The following is a 23,279-nucleotide window of genomic DNA, read 5'->3' as shown; positions in this document are numbered from 1 at the left end:
CTAAAAAAAAAAAAAAGCCGAAGCCATGTATTTCATATATATACATATATATATATATATATATATATATGCAAAATTTTTAACTGGCTTCATACTGTTTCATTGTTTATCTGGACCATAACTGATTATTTGAGTTTTCTATTTGTCAGTACAGGTATACCTTGTCTTAAATACATCCAATAAACAGGTATCCTAGTGTATATGTACCTCAGGCTGAATTTGAATATGGTTTTTCTTTTGGCTTATTTTTTTTCTTTTAAGGATTTACATTCAATGTTTCAAGTAGGATTTCAAATAATACATTTTAAATAGGATTGCGTTTTCAGCTTGTGGCTTTTGTATGTTCCTAGCACTTGTCTAAAGGGTGTATGCATGCGATATGTGTATGTGGTTGTCTAGTATTATTTCACTTGAGACAGGCTCACAAAACAGCATTTGGTGTAGAGTTTGGTTCTATGTGAGAGGAAGGAAGAAGAAAAAGAGAGAGTGGGGAAGGGAGAAGAATTATTGGAGCGAAGTTTCATTGACCATAGGAAGGGATTGAACTTGAAGAATGATTGGTACTGGAATGCTTTATGGTGTCTCTAACATTTGCTAATCAATATCTCTTTGATAAAAGAGCTGGTCTCACCCTCACAACCTTAAGGCAGGTGAAGTTTTCATTATTTTTATTTTTATGGTTAACTTTTGCTGTACAAATAATTCTGATAACAAGAGCTTGTCTTTATACTGTGGTGTCTATATGCCAGGCACTGGCACTTTGAGTACTTTACATGTTTTATTGGTTAAGATAGGCTAGGATATACTGCAGTAATAAATGAACCCCCAAATCTCCATGGCTTAACATGGTTTATTTTCTTGTCATGTGGCATGTCTGCTGAAGGGGTCTGTTCTACTCAGCAACAGCAACTCAGAGACTTAGACGCATGGAAGCTCCCCTTCTCTACAGGGGAAGGGAGAGGCTAGAGCAGCGTAAACATCCTTTTCACAGGTTTCCTAGATGTTGAAGTTCATTGGTTTGAACTGTGTTCTTGGCCCCACCTACCTAGCTGCAGGAGACCCGGAATGGGAGGGAGTAAATGGAGTATTTGGTGAGCATTATCCTCTCTGCCTCATCTGTACATAGCCTCATTTACTCCTCACAGCAGCCCTACCAGGTAGTAACCATAGTTACCCTTATTTAAGAGCTCACAAAACTGAGTCCCAGAGCATTAAGTAGATCTCAGATTCAGCATTCGAACCCAGGTGGTCTGCTCTAGGGCATCGTTCCCCAACCTTTTTGGCACCAGGAACCGGTTTTGTGGATGAGTTTTTCCACAGATGAGGGGGTAGCCGGGAGGATGGTTTCGGGATGATTTGAGCACATTACATTTATCACTAGATTCTCATAAGTAGCATGCAACCTAGATCCCTCACATATACGGTTCACAGTAGGGTTCCCTCTCCTGTGAGAATCTAATGCTGCCCTTGATCTAACAGGAGGCAGAGCTTAGCTTCGCTCACTAGCCCACCACTCACTCCTGCTGTGTGGCCCTGTTCCTAACAGGCCACAGACCTGTACCCGTCCGTGACCTGGGGATTGGGGACCTGTGCTCTAGAGTATGCTGTACCTCCTCTCAAAAGATATGGACATCCTGTTTTGGACATAATGTAAAATTCACTCTTAAATTAAGTTAAAAGTTACATTGATTTTAAAAACAGCAATTAAAACATTGACAATGATGTTACAAAGATAAGGCAAACACTGATTGGAGAGAATTAACAGCCATCTGTCTGCATGATCTTTGTCCCAGAAGCCTCCAGAGCTCTTTCTTTAGGCCCAGATCTGGAAGTAAAATGCATACAGCAAATGCAGGTCTTTTTCTCTTTTCCTTTCTTAACAGAGAATTCTGTCAAACTCTGCCCCACATTCACTTCTTCCGCTTCTTTTCACTTCTTTTCACTCCACATTCCCTTCCACTCTTCCTTGATTTCCCATTTTCCATCCCAGGCCTAACCTTTTATCTGGATCTCCCACTCTTCCTAGCAGATTCAGATTAAATGTTCTGTCTTGAGCTGGCTTTGGATTCCTCTGCACAATGTTGCTTCTGAGTGTCTCCTCACCTCCACATACCATGGCCCTCAGACAGGGCCACCACTGCACATCCGGGCTGTTGGGAGGTACTACAGCCCAGCCTGGCGCTTTTTCAGGGCTAATGCCAGCCAGCACCGGGAAACACGGGTTAGTGAGGGGAGACTGACTGGACTTCAGGCTTCCCTTGTACAAGCCAGGTGGGTGATTTGAGCCATGTACACCCTGCGCAGCCGTACACAGTGGCCATACTGTGTCCAGTATATCTGGTGTCTTCTTGCCTGGGAGCAAGAATATAAAGAAACTTGTCCAATGCAGTGCTTTCTAATTTATTTGAGCACAGACTTTATTGTTGTATAAAGACTTTGTTGTTGTATTGACTTTTCATGGAACCACTTCAGAAAATGCTGATGTAGATGTTTTGCTGGACCAGGTGATCCATTTCATTTGTTGTATATGTGTGTGTGTTTGTTTTTCTCCCCCCAAGACAGTCTGGCTTTGTCGCCCAGGCTGGAGTGCAGTGGTGCTCTCTCAGCTCACTGTAAGCTCCGCCTCCCGGGTTCACGCCATTCTCCTGCCTCAGCCTCCCAAGTAGTTAGGACTACAGGCGCCCGCCACCACGCCCGGCTAATTTTTTGTATTTTTAGTAGAGACAAGGTTTCACTGTGTTAGCCAGGATGGTCTCGATCTCCTGACCTTGTGATCCGCCTGCCTCAGCCTCCCAAAGTGCTGGGATTACAGGCGTGAGCCACCGCGCCCGGCCGTGTGTGTGTTTTTTTCTAATTCAAATTCATTTCACCCCTCCAAGAATTTATTTCTAATTTATATTTCAGTATGTAATTTCTCATTGTTTTTAAGCTGGTTGCTGCTTTGCCTTTTCTTTTCATTTTAGATTATACTGTTTGGTAACCTTAGGGTTAAACATGAAGAAATGGCCCACTGATGCAGTCTTGAATTCGTATCTGACTACATCTTTCAGTAAAAACGAGTGGATCTTTTTATTGACATATTGCCCCAGATATGTGAAGCAACTGAAAATTCAGAAGATTGGCAGAAATAGCTTGACTTCGAAATCAGTTGTAATTGAGTTCATGTCTCTGCTCCACCACTTCCCAAGCTAGGTCACCTGAGGCAGATTCATTCATTCACTAATTCATGTAGAAAATAAGAGTATCTAGGAAGGCTGTGCAGAGGAGGCACGCTTTATCTGAGCCATAAATTATTAAGAGATATCCATGAAACGCTATTCTCTTAAGCTAGCAGAGTCTGTTTTCATAAATAGAAACATTAAATAATATTAAGCAATGGTTGATATACTTGATAAAGAGTGAGGTGAAAGTCTATACTTTAGTACTAAGAAAGAAACTTTATATAAAGTGTGTCCTTAATCTCTGTCAGCAGTTACCAAGTGCCCACTCTGTTCCAGAATCTGTGCTAAGACTGTCATTTTCTATGTGAGAGATTGCTTATACATAATATTTTAAGAGTTTACCCTAAAGCATTACTTAATTTTACAAGGGAAGATGGACAAAGGTATAGGACCAGACTTGTAAAACATTGTGCTTTTGGTTTCCCGCAAGTGGGGTTTCCTGGCAGCAGTTGGCATCACAAATGTAATATCTAAGAAGATTCCTTTTCTGCAAGAGAAGCTTTGAAATATATGAATATGAAACAACTGCCTATCACAGTTACCATTTAGGTGGATTCTTTGACTTCTGAAAAATTTAATGAGGATTAAGTGAAATAAGTCTTAAAACATGAAGATGTAGACCAAGCAGACAGGGCAGGGCTTTCCAAAAAAAGGGAGCCAAGATGGCTCTGACCAGTTAAATGTCAGTTAAATGAAGACAATAATGTCTACTATGAGACATTACTATGTCACCGCAGTACGTGGTAAGCCCTGTGTGCTTGCATATGTTTGTTGAATTTTTAAAATTGTGTTAAGAAGGTGCGTCCTGAGTAAAAGATATTGCAAATTTATCATAATTTATAAAATTTATATCAAATTTATAAAACAATTTATCATAATCTGTGATAAAGATGTTGAGTGAAAGCAAGGAAAATGTGATTCGATGTTACAGTGTGGTTTTATTCTAGGGAAAAAGAACAAATTATAGATGCCAAGCATAGAAATGAAATTAAAGGTCTGAAAGTTGATCATGAACTAACTGATTATCATTTTAAGTACAATAAAGAAATCCTTAGGATGGGGATATCTTTCTCAAACCAAGGCCTAGCTATATAGCACACCGCCTCCTTTTACTTTCTCCTTTGTCTTGGTCTTATAAATCCTAGCTACTTCCCCTTTCCATATAATTATCATCAAATGAAATCAGATGCTGCAGATAATGCACAGGGAAATGGTACTTTCATTTTCACTTGATGTAGGAGATGATGTTAAATGTAACCCACCATTTAGTAAATTGAATTAGATAAAATATAATTGCATTATTTTAAGTTAAGGAATTCTCATATTCCCTGGTACTGTTAGACCTACCCATTTTTCTTTCTAGCATTTCCAGTAAAATGTACTTTATGCCTAAATTCAGTCTTGTCAGTCCCGAATGCCTTTAGCACATGGTGTAATTTAGTTTGCATTTTTCCTTGGGCCTTTCCCAGATCTTCCAGCACAGTATGTCTGTTCTTCACTGTAATTATGCCTTAGACCATAGGCAAGTGATTTCTGCTCTCTGGCTGTAAGTCTTTCCTTCTCTAAAGGAACTTTGGTTTTTCTTGCGCTTGGACAACCTTTAGTCTGAGGCAATGATTCTCACACTTGATCTTGCATCCATTTCACCTTGAGAGCTTGTTAAAACTTAGGTTGCTGGGCCCCACTCTTGGAGTTTCTGATTAATTAGGTCTGGGATTTCATAACCAACAAGTTTCCAGGTGATGTTGACACTACTGATTGGAGGACCACACTTTTGAGAACCACTAGGAAGGGTTGTCATTCTGGACAGAGATCCAGGATTTCCTAGTATTACAGAGAAGCTGCAACTGTTTTTCCCTCCAGATTCACTTTTATAATATTAATTGTTTTTACTTTTATACATGCCATCTGATTTACATCTTTATCAATAAATAAAGAACAAGTTGAATGAGAAATAGGCTACTGGTTAATTATATCACCCTCTTGTGATTTGTGTCATGTTTCTTTTTAATAACTTTCTACGTACGAAAATAATACCACTTCATTGTTGAAAACTCAGAAAATATAGGGAGAAAAAGACTAAAATAAAAATCGACAGTAATCTTACCTGTTATGGAGTGTGTGTGTGTGTGTGTGTGTGTGTGTGTGTGTGTGTGTATACGTACCCTCTGTCTTTCTAAACTTTTTGCTGTTTTAACATCTTTTTTCTCGCATTTTTAAAGTCATATAATTTTTTTAAACATTGGGTTCATACTGCAGTGCTGTTTTATACTGTGGTTTTCTACTGATACATTTTGAAAATGTTTTCCTGTTTTGTAAAATACTGCAGCCTAAAAACCTTTGCTTAGTTGGAAGCATACAACCTCCTAGATCAAGGCTTGTTTGGGCAGGGTTTGGAGCCAGGATCCTCTCCCCTGGCAGTCTCCAAAGAGGAGTCTACAGAACCCAGAGGCACTTCCCACCAAGAGGCACATTCTAAAAATTGTATAGAATGCCCGTCTTATGTTTGCACTGTAATTTATTTACACAACTTCCTGTTTTGAATATTTCTATTGTTTCCACTTACCACTGTCCAAAATGTAATAGTTTGAAATCTCTACACATCTCATGATTATATATTATTTAGTTACTGATTGTCATTACTCCATTAATTCAGTTTGTAATGCTTTTGTTTCTCCTCCTTCCCTGTCATTTAAGAGTCAAGAAATGGGGGGAAACTGCCAGTAGCCCAAGGCCCTAGTAGGTCATAGTTGGTGCCTTGCTCTGATCAAATTAAGATGCTCACTTCGTTGAAATATTTCAGACTTTTTCAAAAGGTTATGTTTATACTGTGCCTGAAGTTTTATAGTGAACGTTGTGGACTATACTAAAAAATTGAGAATTGTTATAAGAATTTTGAATGGACTTTTCTAACTCTCCGGCTTTACCACGGAACTGTTTGTTTGTTTTTGTTACTTTGTTGGGTGGGGAACCAGGGCTGCCTTGTCTCTGAGGCAGTTTGAGCATCTCCCTATAGTTCTCACCCGTTCGAGGTGGAATTTTTTCTCCTTTATTCAGTTGTATCTCAGTAGCTCATTTTCAGCTGTAAGAGTGTTGTAACTGGAAGGTACCTTAGAGATCTTTTTAGAGACCCCACACTTTATTGATGCCAGAAACAAAAAGTGAGCTGCCTAACCATTCACAGCTGGTTGGAGACAGGTTCAAGTCTAGAACAGGTCTCCTGACCTTCATTCTTTCTTCTCTTCTTGTCAGACAGAGCCTAACAGCTGCAGAGTGGGAGGGGTACCCTTGGTTTGTCACTGCCAGCCATATCCTGGGAGCAGTTCTAACTCTTCTATCCCTCTCCTGAATCTTGCCGCTTCCCCCATTCTGGATCCCCCATTCTGGTGCTGAGCACTCCAGGAAGACCAAAACTGATTCAGGTTCTATAATGCTTGGTGCTTCAGAGCAGCTCTCCTGATTTGGAGAGGAATTCATTCATCCATTTACTTAATCAGTAAGCATTTTTATTTAGTGTATATAGCAAGTCAACACTTTGCTACTCTAGGAGTTTGATGTAGCTCAGTGGTGGGCAAAGCAGTCATAGCCTCTGCCTCCAAGAAGCTTTGCTCTAGACGGTAAAGGAACACACAGGTAGTTTTAAAGTGCAGTACTCTATGAAAGAGAACCTATTCTGCCAGTGGTCCAGAGTAACAGGAGATTAGGAAGAAGGGACTTATTTATTATTTAGAATGGTCAAGGCCTCACTGAGGAAGTGACATGGAGACAGAGGAAGAGTGTTCCAGACAGAGTAAAGTACATGCAAAGGGGGAGAGCTCTGTGGGTTGAGAAGCCAGAAGGAGTTGAAGTGCAGTGAGAATGGGTAGAAGGACTCAAAACAGGTTGGCAGGGCCAGACCTAAATTGGGAGCTTGGATATGAGTGTAGTTCAGTGGGAAGCCAACGATGGGTTTTAAGCAGGAGAATGATATAATCTGGTAATCACTTTAAAAGATCACTGTAACAGCAGAGTGCAGAGGAAATGAGAATGGTCTTTGGAGTCAGTAAAAACCTTAATTAATAACCTGACCATCTGCTTTACTCACTGTTTGACCTTGGGCGTGTTACTTAACCTCTCTAAGCCTGTTTCCTCATTAATCTAGTGAGACTAAGACCCATTTTACAGAGGTGTTGTGAGCAATATCTTTAGATAATATATTTTAAATACAGTACCCTCTGTCATTTAAATAAAATTCACGCCGTTCTGCCTAGATTAGAACACACTATAATGGGCTGCATTATCTTACAGTTTATGGAGACTGTCTTGCAGATGAGGCAGGGAAGCAGGAACTGTGAGATGGAGAGAATGTGGTGCAATAGAAAGGATATTTTGAAGCTTCCCATCCCAGCCTTAAAAGTACCTGAAATGCTATCTCATTATCATTTTTTCACCACTACTGCTGAGCTTTTCAAGTGTAAAGAATCTTGTGATTCAACATGACGAAACCCTGTCTCTACTAAAAATACAAAAATCAGCCGGGCGTGGTGGCAGGTGCCTGTAGTCTCAGCCACTCAGGAGGCTGAGACAGGAGAATCACTTGAACCCAGGAGGCAGAGGTTGCAGTGAGCATGGCTGCACTCCAGCCTTGGTGGCAGAGTAAGACTCTGTCTCAAAAATAAATAAATAAATAAAAAATCTTATGAAAATAAACCTGGTTACATTTGATTAAGGGGTATTATGTGTTTGTTGTGCCAAACCCCTAGCCTCAGTAGGGAAGGCACCAGGTTCAAGAGGCCAAAGAAAAGTCCCAGAGCCAGCAAATGAGACATGGGATGTATTAGGGGCTTACATACAGGGGAGAGAGTCCAGTGGCAGCAGGCTGGACAAGAAAACTTCACCCACTAGTGAACAGCATGTAGCTTATATAGGATTTTCACTTAACACTCCCCTTAATGACCCACCTGGCAACCTTCATGGAACCCAAAACTCAAGGCCTCAATCTTCTGTATGACCTGTGTTCCACAGGATGGGCCGGGGACTCGGACATTTCTCATAGACAAAGAACGAATTTCTGTGATTGCTACTCCCAGGATTCCCTAGCTTAGAACACACATTCAGGTACATCTGCCACAGGGTCATTCTAAGGGTGTGCTTAAGTTACTGCTATCAGGGCACTTGCCCTACAGTAGTGTCAGGCATTTTGCCTGTGTTTGCATCCACTGTGTCTCAGGTAACTGTGTGTGTTTGGCCAAGTTATTTAGTAATACCTTGTAGGGTTACCAGGAGCAGCTAATGAGACTTTGTGTGTGAACCGAGCCACCTGTGTGGCCTGGAATAAAGTGGAGCTTCATTGGTGTCAGTTCTTTTCTTTTCTTTTTTCTTTTAAGACAGGGTCTCGTTCTGTTGCCCAGGCTGGAGTGCAATGGCACAATCTCAGCTCACTGCAGCTTCAACCTCCTGGGCTCAGGCAGTCCTCCCACCTCAGCCTTCTGAGCAGCTGGGGTTATAGGCATGCACTACCAAGCCCAGCTAATGTTTATATTTTTTTGTAGAGACGAAGGTTTCACCATGTTGCCTAGGCGGGTCTCGAACTCCTGAACTCAAGCAATCCACCTGCCTCAGCCTCCCAAAGTACTGGAATTACAGATGAGCCACTGCCCTTGGCCCGTTGGTGTCAGTTCTGTCTCGATCCACTGACACTGGCATGGGCTAGTTCAGGAAGGTGCTGGGACACCAGCAAGGTTAAGCGGTTTTCCCAGTTCACGCAGGCCGGGAGTGATGAGTGGCCACATGCCTCTGGGATTCTTTCCTCTGTATAACAGTACCTTGGAAAGCAGCCTAATGATGAGGCATCAGTTTTATTTTTATTTAGTTTTATTTTTTGACCTGCCACTTCAGGAGGCACCAGTTTTAAATAGCTTCAAGTATTATAACTCTCTAGGACCTGAAGGAGTTAATATATTAGACAGAATACCCAATTTATACCAGAGAATCGCGGACTTAACTGCTGGGAGCTGGCTCATTATTTTAATTGGATTTTCCAATATATTGAGCAAGTCAGCAGATTTGCATTAGCCTTACTTTCAGAGAAACTGTTTCAGTTCTGGAGAGAGACAGAACCAATGGGCAGTGGAGAGGGAATGTCAAGATTAATGCAAGATGACAAAGCAAGCAAATTATGTCCTTGTTAATTAATACAGTCTTGTGTGCATGTAAGTGTCCTGGAAGTACCATTTGTAGAACTCTGCTCCGCTCTCCTGTCAGAGGCAAGAAAAAACAAGGCCCTGCTGACTCATTGTCTTTCTGCTGGTTGGCTGCTCCAGCAGGACAGGGTGACTTGTTGGAGTGAGGCCTTAAGGGCACTCCACTTACAGGCCCATAGAGGGGCTTGGAGCTGAGTTGGGCAGTATTCAGGCAAGCTAGAAATGGTAGTACAGTGTGACCTACAACTGCTTTTTTTTTGTTTTTTTTTTTGTTTTTGAGATGGAGTTTCACTCTTGTCACCCCGGCTGGAGTGCAGTGGTGTGATCTCAGCTCACTGCATCCTCCGCCTCCCAGGTTCAAGAGATTCTCCTGCTTCAGCCTTCTGAGTAGCTGGGATTACAGGCACCCACCAACACACTTGGCTAATTTTTGTATTTTTAGTAGAGATAGGGTTTCACCACATTGGCCAGGCTGGTCTCAAACTCCTGACCTCAGGTGATCCACCTGCCTCGGCCTTCCAGCCTGCTCGGGTTACAGGTGTGTGCCACTGTGCCCGGCCTACAATTGCTTCTTGATTCCTTCTTTGGGATCTGATCAGTTAGTAAACAAAACAGATATAGGGCCTCCCCTTAAGAAGCAAACCTTCTAGTGAGGAAAGGTGATAACTCAGTAAACAGTAAGTGAGATCATTTATTTTAGTGGTAAAGCATAAAGACATTTTAAAAATCAGAGCAGAAGATATATGTTTATATATACAGAGGAAAAACTTTATGAAGTCATCTCCAGTGACTGGGATAACAGGGGCTACTTGTATATTGCTGGCAGTGTTGAAGCAATTGTAAGGAATAAACGGCTATTTTTGTCGAGTTTAATATTAATTACAGTTACTTGCTTCCGTAAGTCCCTTTTGCATGATGGAAGGTAGACCTCAGCCTACCTATGTTTGATTAACTCCAAATTTCTGGTTAGGCTTGATGTATGTACTAGCAGGGGGAATACCTCTTCTTTTAGGAAAGAAATCTAGAAGCAATTTGTTCGGAAAGCAAAACTATTTACCATACCTAAATACTATTCTGGAATTTTTTTTTTTTTTTTAAAGAGATAGGGTCTCACTCTGTCACTCAGGCAGTGGCAGGATCGTAGCTCACTGTAATCTTGCAGTCCTTGCCTCAGCCGCCTGAGTAGCTGACTACAGGCATGCACCATCATGCCCAGCTCATCTTTTTTTTATTATTATTATTTCTAAAGAGATGGGGTCTTGCTGTACTACCCAGGCTGTTCTCAAACTCCTGGACTCAAGCAATTCTCACACCTTGGCCCCCCAAAGTGCTTAGATTACAGGCATGAGCCACCATTCCTGGTCCTGAAATGATTTTAAATGTGTTGTTTGCTTAATAAAATGAAAAAAAAATGCATTTTCAAAAACATACGCTTCAACTTCTTGTAGACTTGAATCACGTAAAGAACTTGTGTTAATTCAACGTTATCAATAAAGGAAAGGAAATGATTTGGAAGTTGAGTAAATGGAGATAGAGTAATCAATAGAATTTTAGTAAAATCAATGGGAAATAATTATATAATGGATTTGAAAGGGTTTTTAAAAATTTATTAAAGATAATGAAGGTGATACAGGAAGTTTACTGATATTGTTATTGTATTATATTGGCTGTATTGTTAAGTGCCTTGGAGATGACTGCTACACATCAGTTTGCAAAACTCTTGCTCAGGTCATATAAACGAGGGGCCCCCAACCCCTGGGCCGTGGCCTGTTAGCAGCCTTGCCACATAGCAGAAGGTGAGTGGTGGGTGAGCAAGCATTACCTCCTGAGCTCCACCTCCTGTCCGATCAGTGGTGACATTAGATTCTCAAAGTAGCCCGAACCCTGTTGTGAACTGTGAATGTGAGGGACCTAGGTTGCACATTCTTATGAGAATCTAACTAATGCCTGCTGATCTGAGGTGTAAGAGTTTCATCCTGAAACCAACTCCCCCACCCCCTACCATCTGTAGAAAAACTGTCTTCCACGAAACCAGTCTCTGGTGCCAAAAAGGTTGGGGACTGCTAATATAAAGGATTCCTGAAAGAACTATAAAAATGAAAACACAGGAAATTTATAGAATCCCATGACTGCAAAGTCATATACTCCATCTCTGTGGCACAATAATCACCTAAAATAACTGAGAAATAGGTTTTGCCTTCTTTGAGATCTCCAAGAAAGGATTTTTTTTTTTTTTGCTCCCCCCAATGAATATTTCCTAAAATTTCCTTCTCTTGAGATTGGTTTGCTTTCTCTTAAACCTTTCTTTGTGTCTTTATAATGACACAGGTAATTACTATTCACTTGTCACTTAAACTTTTCGGTGCTAGTTTTTTTTTTAATTAACCTACCTTTTCCTGGGAAGTAAGTTGGAAAGACTGTAAATTTTAATTTTTTTTTTTTTTTTTGGTAGCCTTTTCATTGACTAGTCACTGGAAACATTCTGAACTCATAATACATGTTTTGCGTTCGTGATTTCTTATCAGCCCTCAAGAATGTGTGTAGATAACCACGGAGAAATTCTTAATTCTTGGGGTTTTCTATCTTCCCCTCATGCCTAACCACAATGATGGCATTAAAAAGTTACTGTGTGTGGCGGAGCATGGTTGCTTATGCCTGTAATCCCAGCACTCTGGGAGGCAGAGGCGGGCAGATCACATGAGGCCAGGAGTTGGAAACCAGCCTTACCAATAAGAGAAGACCCCCCCCCCCATATCTACTTTTTGAAAAAAAGAAGTTACTGTGTGTGTTTAGTGTGTGGTCAGTACATGGTTTGAGGCACTTTTTATTTGGAACAACTCTCACATTCAGTACTAACCACAGAGTTTCATAATTCTTTAATTGTTATTTTATAATACAGCCTTCAGATCAAAGTACTAATAACATTAATGTATTTTTTTTTAATTTTCTGCTTCATTTCACAAAGAATTTGAGGCATTGATGCAAACCATAATTTAGAACAAAGAATTGAAAAGGGATTATTTATAATCACTGTCTTTTCATATTTTGTTTTAAATTTTTGAGTTTTTACATAAACAATATGTTATATATTATAATTTTTTAAAAATGCAAAAATCTCCTCTCCCACCTTATTTCTTTGCCCAGCTTCTAACCCTGGAGGAAATTGGTATCAACAGGTTTCTGCGTATTATTTCAGAAATAATTAAAGCATAGACTTCCCCCCCCCCCTTTTTTTTTTGAGATGGCATCTTGCTCTGTCGCCCAGGCTGGAGTGCAGTGGCGCAATCTCGGCTCACTGTAACCTCCACCTCCCAGGTTCAGGCAATTCTCCTGTCTCAGCCTCCCGAGTAGCTGAGATTATAGATGTGTGCCACCATGACTGGCTAATTTTTGTGTTTTTAGTAGAGACAGGGTTTCACCATGTTGGCCAGGCTGGTCGCAAACTCCTGACTTCAAGTGATTCGCCTGCCTTGGCCTCTCAAAGTGCTGGGATTAGAGGCATGAGCCACTGTGCCTGGCCTTCTTTCCTCCTTGTTATGCAAATTATTGCATACCGTAAGTAATGTTTTATACCTTGCTTTTATCACATAAATATTTATCTTAGAGGTATTTTCAAAGTGAGGCATAAAGAACTTTCTCATTTTTTTGGCTATTGTTTAGAAGCTCTGTAATTTATTTGGCCAGTGCCCTGTTGATAGGCACGTAACTTTCCATCAGTATAGATAGCCCTGTAAAGAGGAACCTTGTACACAAATGATTCTGTATTTCATTTCTTCTGCAAGTATTTTTTGAGCACCCGCTCTGTGCTAGGCAGTGTTCTAATTTCTGGGAATATAGCAGTGAGCATATAGACCCCTCTCTCAAGCTGGCAACCAAACTGGGGAGACAGCAACAAATAGGGAAACAACCATATATACAAATGGGTAGGGATGGTAAGTGCTTTGAAGAAAAATAAGGTAAGGATCTCCGTGAACAGAGGAAAGGTAGGCAATAGCTTGACTAGTGAAGGGTGGGTCAGGCCCCCCAACCTTACTTACCTGCCATCCATCCAAACTTCTAAGGCCCATAGGATAGGGGGATGCTAGGGAATTGTACTCCAAGAATGAAATTGAGGGACTCAGAGCACATTATTTCAGCTATCAATATAAAACAGAGGGTGAGTCCTATTAATCTTCATTTTTTCAGTCTCAGACCCAGTTAGTGTTGCTCAACCTTTTTTTTCCCTCATTATGATCCAAAGCCTTCCTCCTTTTCCCAAGAGCCTTTTTAGACGTGGTCCCCCATCGTTCCCCCCATGAAATTTTAATACAGGTAATAGACATAGTTGATATCAGTTATATACTGTGGCCATTTGGAGGGCCACAGACAGTTATAACAGCTAAGATTTTTTATTTTTTGCCCCACTCCCCAAGAACCAGTGTCTTAGAGTCTCACAGAATGTAGACTCTCAGACTATAGCTCTCTGGCTTGCCAGCCAGGCTGTTGCTGTATGATTGTTGGCAAAATCACAGACAGAATTGTCTTGGTAGAAATCCCTTTGTCTTTGAAATAAGAAAGAAGTGATTGTTTCTTAAGATGTGTGTCACCAGAGAAGCCCTCTGGTGACACACATTGGGAAACCTTCTGGTTTGTAAAATTAGTTGGTGCTCAGGGAGAGTAAAGAGGTAGAATGACTGAGAATTTTAGGAAGCCTAAGATGAAAACAGGAGGAAAGGGTTAGGGAGAAGTCCAGCGCAAAAGGGGAAAGCCTTCCTGTTCCCCGCCCCTCTCTGCTCCCTCATTTTCTTATTTGTATTTTAACATCCCATAGCATTTAAAAAATAAACATGTATTCAACACTTCTAGGTATCAGGGAGTAAGCTTGCACATATGTTAACTCATTCCATCCTCACATATTAACTAATTCCATCCTCACAACAGCTGCTTGCAATAGGTTATAATATTCTGCTTTACAGATGTGGTTAAGAGAGTCATGCATAAAGCCCTTCCAAGTCAGCGTTGGTCCTTCTCACACCACTCTGTCCCTCTGCCACTAACACATAATAGCATAATGTAGTAGAGTTGGCTGTGTAGTGACTTCCTCTGTTCCTAGAATATGAACTCTCTACAGGTAGGAACAGTGTTTATTCATCTTTGCCTATCAAGCTTTTAGTGTAGTATGTGGCACAGAGTAGGTATCTTACTAATGATGGATGGATGGATGGACAGACTGACAATTGAATACACTTATGTGTGAGTAAAATTATTTCTTGAGTGAGGGGACCCACAAACCTTTCCATCTATAATCTGGTCCTGCAGGTCTCTGCAGTCTTGGGTTCCACGCTACTAAAACTTGATTTTATCAAGATTACTTGGGGTCTCCTTGAAGATAAGTAGTTAAAAACTCTTCTCAGTCCTTGTTTTGGTTACTCCTTTCACACCTGACTCTGCCTCCCTTGGTTTCCCCCTGCCATTCTTCTTTGCAGCTGGGTAGCATCTCCATCTCCATCTCCTTCTCCTTTGTAGATTCCTCTTTGTAGCATCTTAAAATCAAGGAGACTCAGGCCACTGCCGCAGAGCAGTGAAACAAACAAACAACAACAACAACAAAATATATTTATTTCCCGGCTATAGATTGCACTTCCTAAGTATCTTATCTTTTTAATGGAATCTAGGCATTAAGGATATAGCTGTGAACAGAAAGGTCAAGGTCCCTGTCCTCATCGAGGTTATGTACTAGTGAGGGAGACAGAATACACAAGCTGGAGGCATCTCGTTGCCTAACCTCAAATTATACTTCTAAGCTATAATAATCAAACCAGCATGATGCTGGCATAAAAACAGATGCATAGGCCAGGCACGGTGGCTCACACCTGTAATCCCAGCACTTGGGAGGCCGAGGCAGGTGGATCACAAGGTCAGGAGTTTGAGACCAGCATGACTAACATGGTGAAACCCCATCTCTACTAAAAATACAAAAATTGGCCAGATGTAGTGGTGCATGCCTGTGATCCCAGCTACTCAGGAGACTGAGGCAGGAGAATCGCTTGAACCTAAGAGGCGGAGATTGCAGTGAGCAGAGATCATGCCACTGCACTCCAGCGTGGGCGGCAGAGTGATACTCTGTCTCAAAAACTAAAACTAAAAATAAATGCATAAATCAGTGGAACCAAATAGAGATAAATTCACATACTCACAGTCATCTTATTTTTGACAAAGGCACCAAGAACATACATTGGGGAAAGAATATCCTCTTCAATAAATGGTGCTGGGAAAATTGGATATCCATATGTAGAAGAATAAAACTAGACCCTGTCACCGTATAGAAAAATCAAATCCAAATGGATTAAAGACTTAAATCTAAGACCTGAAACTGTGAACCTACCAGAAGAAAACTTTGGGGGAAACTCTCCAGCACATTGCTCTCAGCAAAGATGTCTTGAGAAAGACCTCAAAAGCACAGACAACCAAAGTAAAAATGAGCAAACACAAATGGGATCATATGAAGTTAAAAAGCTTCTGCACCACAAAGGAAACAATCAACCAAGTAAAGAGACAACCCACAGAATAGGAGAAAATATTTGCAAATTACCCATCTGACAAGGGATTAATAGCCAGAATATATAACGATCTCAACTCATAGGAAAAAAATCCAGTTTTAAAATGGTCAAAAGATCTGAAAAGATGTTTCTCAAAAGAAGACCTACAAATGGCCCAAAGTTTTATTAAAAAATGCTCAACATCACTAATCATCAGAGGAATGCGAGTCAAAACTTCAGTGAAATATCATCTCATGCCAGTTAAAATAGTTTTTATAAAAATAACAGTAATGGATGCTAGCAAGGATGCGGAGAAAGGGGAACCCTCATATGCTGTTGGTGGTAATGTAAATTAGTACAACCACTGTGGAAAATGGTATAGAGTCTCCTCAGAAAACTAAAAAGAGAACTACCATAAGATCCAGGAATCCCACTGCTGGGTATATACCCAAAAGAAAAGAAATCACTGTATCAACAAGGTAACTCGTACTCCCATGTTCATCAGAGCACCATTCACAGTAGCCAAGATGCAGAATCAACCTAAGTGTCCATCAACAGTTGAGTAGATAAAGAAAATACAGTATATACACACAATGGAATATTCAGCCATTAAAAAAAAAAAAGAACAAAATCATGCCACTTGCCACAAAATGGATCCAACATTATGTTAGGTGAAATAAGCCAAGTACAGAAAGACAATTATTGCATGTTCTGTCTCATGTGGGAGCTAAAAAAGAAAATTGATCTCACAGAGATAGAGAATAGAATGATGGTTGCCAGAGGCTGGGAAGGATAGTAGGGTGGAAGGAATAAAGAGGGATTGGTTATTAGGTACAAAAATACAGTTAGATAGAAGTAACACAATCTAGTGTTAGGTAGCACAGCAGCGTGACTGTAGTTAATGATTTTTATTATATATTTCAAAATAACTAGAGTGGAATTGAAATGTTCTAGCACAAAGAAATGATCAGTGCTTGAGGTGATGGAAACCCCGATTACCCTGATTCGATCATTATACATTGTACCCTTGTATCAAATTTCTCATGTACTTCATAAATACAACTATTATATATCCATAAAAACTAAAAATTAAAAGATAAGTCTGAGCAAAAAAACCCCAAACACAGCAATTTCAGATAATTTCAGATAATTTCAGATACATGGTATAAAAAAATGTGAAAAGGAAATGGAAAAAGCCCCTCCTTACTCTGACAGAAGCAGTTGAAGAAAATTCACCGTAAGAGCTACAATTTTGGCAGAGGTGTTAATGGAAGTGCTACAGTGATTTGAAGAATTATTTGTACACATATACGTGTACTGTAACATAGTGTTTAAGCAAGCTCTGGAGCTACACCGCCTAAATTCCTTTTTTTTTTTTTTTTTGAGACAGTCTCTCTCACTCAGGCTGGAATGCAGTGGCGTGATCTCGGTTCACTGCAACCTCCGCCTCCCAAGTTTAAATGATTCTCGTGCCTCAGCCTCCCAAGTAGCTGGAACTACAGTTGCACACCACCACACCTGGCTAATTTTCATGTTTTTAGCAGAGACGGTGTCTCCCCATGTTGGCCAGGCTGATCTTGAACTTCTTACCTCGAGTGATCCGCCTGCCTCAGCTTCCCAAAGTGCTGGGGTTACAGGCATGAGCCACCATGCCCAGCCTACACTGCCTAAATTCAAATCTTAGCCCCTCACTCACATGCTTTATGGTTCTGCACAAATGACTCCATCTCTGTTCCTTCACCTGCCAAGTGGTGATAATTACGTCACCTAACCTACAGAGGTGTCATGCAGGTTCAATGAAATAATGCATGGAAAGCCCTTCAACAGAGACTGGTGTGTGGAAAATGCTCAGTCAATAGTAGCTGGTTTTATTGTTCATGTGGACTTTATTTTTTAACCATCTCCCATCTTCCCTTTGCTTTTTCAGCTCCAGGGGCTGAGCCACAATGTGATCTTCACCTTGGATTCCTTGTTAAAAGGAGACCTAAAGGGAGTCAAAGGAGTAAGTGTTCAGAAATTTGATTTTCCCTTTAACTTGAAAGGATTGATTTTTTTTTTCCTCTTTTAAGATCATAGTAGTACTTGTATTTGAAAGAGTCTTTGAACATTTTCAGCATTAAAAATGCTCTTGGAAAATGATCATTGGAAAAAATGTGCCACTTCACATAATGGTATTGACAGAGGAATGAGATTAGGCACTTTCAAGAAGATTGGGAAGGTTCTCCATGGGTGGGAGAGAGAAGTTAAGCCCGAGTCTTGGTTCCCACAGTGTGACCACTGGGGACCCAGCCTCTCTGAACCTCAGGCTCCTGCTTCATCAGCATGACCAGGGCGCTCACCCTTCTTTCCTCTCTCATGCTTCTTGTGTATATAATACATGGTGTGATGTTGGCCAGGCACAGTGGTCATGCCTATAATCCAAGCACTTTGGGAGACCATGGCGGGCAGATCGCTTGAGCCCAGGAGTTCAAGACCAGCCTGGGCAACATAATGAAACCCCCATCTCTACAAAAAAAAAGTACAGAAATTAGCCAGGGATGGTATTGAGTGCCTGTAGTTCTAGCTACTCAGGAAGCTGAGGTGGGAAGATCGATTGAGCCTGGGAGTTCAAGGCTGCATTGAGCTGTGATTGCGCCACTGCACTCCATTCTAGGCAACAGAGTGAGACCCTGTCAAAAAAAAAAAAATAGTGTAATGTGCATGAAAGTGAAGCTCCCAGTATCCTATAAAGGAAGCAATTCTTGCTAAGATGTTATTTCAAAACTGTTTATTCATTTTCAGTCAAAGTCGATGCAATTTTAATTTCATTTTCTCTTTTCTAAGGATCTCAAGAAGCCATTTGACAAAGCCTGGAAAGATTATGAGACAAAGTTGTAAGTGGTTTTTTGTTTAGTTTTTGTTTTTTAATATTGTTGTGAATTTTGAACAAAAAAAAAACTGGAGAAAGGACAGACCTCTTAACTAATAACTTCTCAACAAAACTTGTTTAGTATATCCTCTAGTATATCCTTATTAGGGCTAAGAGGTTGGGTAAACTGACCTAAAGTGGTTGCATCTCCTGTGCTATTTGTCTGAAGGGAGAGGTACTTTTACTATCAGTTGTTTTGGCATTTACAGCTGCTGATACTATCAAGTTATAGGCCTATGGCTCTCATTATAGATAGCATGTAATTATGGACCATTTATGTTTCTGTATAGTATAACAATTGGGAAATAATAAAAGTAACAGCTAATACTGTGACATCTTGGTGCCTGCCAGGACCTGCACTAAGTGTTTTTTGCATGTATGACCTCTTCACAGGAAACTATCTGTACAACTTTACTCTCTGTTTATATACATCAGGGAAACTGAAGCCTAAAGAGGCTAAGGGGCTCGTGAAAGGCTAGAAAGCTAGTTATGTGTCCATCTGGCATTCACTCCAGGTCTGTCTGACCACAGAGCCTAGCATAGCATGGGCACTGAGGTCAGACCACCAACCTCGTAGAGTTCTTGTTAGGAATTAGGGCACTAAGCACTTTGCAAGGTGCTCGGACCATCTTGATACTGTGTGTAATTGTACCACGTTCCTTTATTATTATTACTATTATTACTCTGAGACATTTGTAACACCAAGCAGGAGGGTGGGGTGGGAGGAGATATGTATTTTTAAAGCTTTTAGTAAAAGTCTTGGACAACTATAAACATAAGAGAATAAAACACTTCTGTAGGCAGCAATAGCAACAGGATAAAAACAAGCAAAAGAAAAGCAAATTCAGGATTAAATATGTTTTTCCCAAACTACTTTTGTAATTATGTAAAAAGTGCATTGTTAGGGACTTGCTGTTTTAGGAATATATTCGTACATTGACAGTTCTAAATGCAGCAGAGAACAAAAAGGTTATTAAAATGGTCAACTGATAAATGAATGCTGTGGGCTATGAATCTTTCTGTATGAAAAGTGGGTCATGAGTACTCAAATTGTAAGCTAAGTACTGCCCCTGCCCAGAGGCAGTGGTGCTTAAACTTGGAATCGAATAGAATTAAGTACTTAGAAAGTAGGAGGACAAAGAGGGAAGAAAAAACCTTGTGCTTTACTTGTAGAATATGTCTTCTTTGTAGGACATAGGAACAACAAAACATGATGTAATACGTGCTTTGTCAACTAAAGTACTACCAATATTAGGTAGTACAACTGTATTTCTATTGTTTAAAATCTCTGTTGGCTAAAGACCTACAAGTATCTGGTGCTTAGTATTATAAATGACTTAAAATATGAAGCATTCTGAGATGGTACAGGTGCTCTTCCTTGTACCGCTCACTCAACGTATGAACTTGTCTGGCTTTTCTTTTTTTTTTAATTTTTCTTTTTCTTTTTTTTTTTTTGAGGCGGAGTTTCACTTTTGTTGCCCAGGGTGGAGTTCAGTGGCGTGATCTCAGCTCACTGCAGCCTCTGCCTCCTGGGTTCAAATGATTCTCCTGCCTCAGCCTCCCAAGTAAGTGGGATTACAGGCACCCGCCATCAACACTCAGCTAATTTTTTGTATTTTTAGTAGAGACAGGGTTTCACCATGTTGGCCAGGCTGGTCTTGAACTCCTGGCCTCAGGTGATCCACCCACCTCGGCCAGAGTGCTGAGATTACAGACGTGAGCCACTGTGCCCGGCCTGGCTGTTCATTTTTCTGTATTGTCCTCTACAATCTAAATTTGGTGAAGACCACGACCACTTTATTCTTATATATGGTGTTAATCTACCAGTGCCTAATGACTCATAGTATATGTACTATTTCATTGAAGAAATAAAAGAATTATTCAGACCTGGAAATGTGTAACAGGAATAGCAAGTTGAGTGGGTCCCAAATTTAAGACCTTATGAAGGCAGGTTTTATTTGCTCAGTAAATCCCTGTCAACAATTTTCCTAAGATAGACTTCTTTGTCACTGAAGTATAGTATAGTGGTGCAGGAAAGAAAGAAAACAAGCATTTGTCTCTTTGATGTACTGGGACTCATGCGGTTATAAGTTACAGAAAACAAAATGACTCCACACAAAAAAGTTCATTTATTAGTTTTGGTAATGGAGAAGGCTGGACGTTTTCTGTGGTCTTCCATTTAGAACTCTGGACGCAGTGAAGTTTGCAATGATTTAGATCACAGACTGAGAAATCATTATCAGTTTTGTGACCTTGAGCCAAAATACTTAATTTTGATGATCCTTACTTGTAAAATAATATAAAAAATTACCTACTTCTCAGGGTTGTTGTGAGGACAAGATAAGGTAGTGTGTTGAAACAGTTGTCACAGTATTTAGCATAGGGAAGTCACACAATAAATAGTTTCTACTGAGTTTTGTAAGAATCAAATTTCATTTGATCAAAATGATAAATGTACATAAACTAAAACATCAGATAGTGCTTTTACTAGTTAAGACTTACTCTGACAGCATATAATGGAAACCCCAAATAACAGTGGCTTCAACATTGTTAAAGTTTATCATAGAACAGAGCGTTCTAGGATGGACCAGGTACCCTTTGTAGCAAATTCTCACTTACCTGTATTGTCCTCCACAATCTAAGCTCAGTGATTTTATGTCATACCTAATGGTACAGGGTTCTTTACAAATCATGACAGGGAAAATATTAAATAGGCAACAAATGTGCTTCTAATGGAAACACAGAGGCCCTCTGCCTGCCCCTCTTGATCCTGTTAGTCCCTTCCCTTTTTCCAACTCTTTTACCTGCTTCCTGACTTTCTACACCTTCCTCAGTATTCTCTTGCTCTTTCTAGCTTTAGCTGTGATGTATTGTTCTGGTAGACGAGGATTACATTCCCTTGCACAGACACCCCATCACTTTTGCACTCTGTTCATCCATTAGGGTTAATAGAACAATTTTTTATTAAACTAGTTTCAGTGTTTACATTTTTATAGGTATCATAAGCGTTCATTGCTAATCCGAATGTTAGAATAGGATTACTTTTCTGTTCTTAGAGTACAGTTGTTTGCGTTTTGTTAATGACATAATTGCCTTCTTTCTTCATTTGCTTAGTTCTATGTGAATTTTCTGTGAATTTTTTATCTGTTCCAGCAGATGTCAGACACCTGTCAATATTTGTTTATAAAGTACATTACTTATTTTATTATAATGATTATATATCTATTAGTATTAAATTGTGTCCGTTTCTTTTTTTCTTTCCTGGACACATCCCTTTCCAGAGCTCTTTAGATAAGCTGTTACAGCTGCCATCCTGGGATCGCGTTTGACTCTTCAGTTTTAAATCTACTTCCTCTTGACTAGTATAGTTCCATATTTTGGTGGCCCATTACCTCCAGTAGTTTTCAGAGAACAGCTGTCAAGGAGGCAAAGATTTGAGGTTTTGTATTTCCAAAATTATTTTCATTCTGCCACCGCAAAAAGTGAGAGTTTGGCCAAATATATAACACTGATTTTATAATAATTTTCAGGCACAGTGGCTCACGCCTGTGGTCCCAGCACTTTGGGAAACCAAGGTGGGCAAATCGCTTGAGGTCGAAAGTTTGAGACTAGCCTGGCCAATGTGGCAAAACCTTGTCTCTACTAAAAAATACAAAAATTAGCTGGGCGTGGTGGCGGGTGCCTGTAGTCCCAGCTACTCAGGAGACTGAGGCAGGAGAATCGTTGAACCAGGAGGTGGAGGTTGTAGTGAGCAGAGATCGGACCACTGCACTCCAGCCTGGGCAACAGAGTGAGACTTTGTCTCAAAAATAATAATAATAATTTTATATCAAAATGTTGAAGGCATTTTTCCATTGTTCTCTATTTTCCAGTGTTGCTAAAAAAAAAAAAATCTGATGTCTTTCTGATTCCTGTTTATTTGTATGTGATATGTGGTTGTTGTTTGTTTCATTTATTTTCGGTTAGAGAATATAAGGTCTTGTCTCTATAAAAGGTTTTATGAAGAGTCTTCAAGTGCCATGGTATGTGCATTGTTTGCAATTTTTGTTTACAAGTTTTAGTTCATCACTCCTGGAAACTTCTTGTAATTCCTCCTGTTTTTTCTTTTTTTTCTCTTTCTGGAATTTTCATTATATAATATTTGACTTCCTAGACCGTTCTTACAATTTTCCTCTCTTTTCTGTTCTATTCGTAGTATATTTTAGGTTATTTTTTCAGTGTTTTTTCCCCACTGTTTCTGTTAGCTTTTTTATTTTGGCTGTCATTTTAAATTTCTAACAGCTCTTTTGCTCAATTGGGTTTTTGTTTTTTTTTTTTCTTTTGCCTTTTTGTAGTTTCTGTTTCTTGTTTCGTAGATGCAATATTTTAGCTGAAGATTTAATGACATTTTTCTTTTATCTGCTCCCTTATTGCCTCTGTTTCCTTCCCAACCCTCCCCCTTTTGTTATTA

At 40.1% G+C, this 23,279-nt stretch overlaps 1 protein-coding gene across 8 annotated transcripts in view; it reads left to right on the top strand.

Annotated features, from left to right (window-relative positions):
- Positions 1-23,279, top strand: part of ASAP1 (ArfGAP with SH3 domain, ankyrin repeat and PH domain 1) — a 396,678-nt gene that overhangs the window by 233,990 nt on the left and 139,409 nt on the right. For all 8 annotated transcript variants that reach the window (XM_065519634.1, XM_045399283.2, XM_005564080.4 and 5 more), the window contains 2 exons: positions 17,849-17,923; positions 18,745-18,794. In XM_065519634.1, the coding sequence (XP_065375706.1) occupies positions 17,849-17,923; positions 18,745-18,794 (125 nt within the window). The remainder of the gene's footprint in view (positions 1-17,848; positions 17,924-18,744; positions 18,795-23,279) is intronic.

This window comes from Macaca fascicularis, chromosome 8 (assembly GCF_037993035.2).
Source record: "Macaca fascicularis isolate 582-1 chromosome 8, T2T-MFA8v1.1".
NCBI lineage: Eukaryota > Metazoa > Chordata > Mammalia > Primates > Cercopithecidae > Macaca > Macaca fascicularis.
Note: the sequence above shows the minus strand (reverse complement) of the source record. Positions and strands in the feature narration are given on the sequence as shown.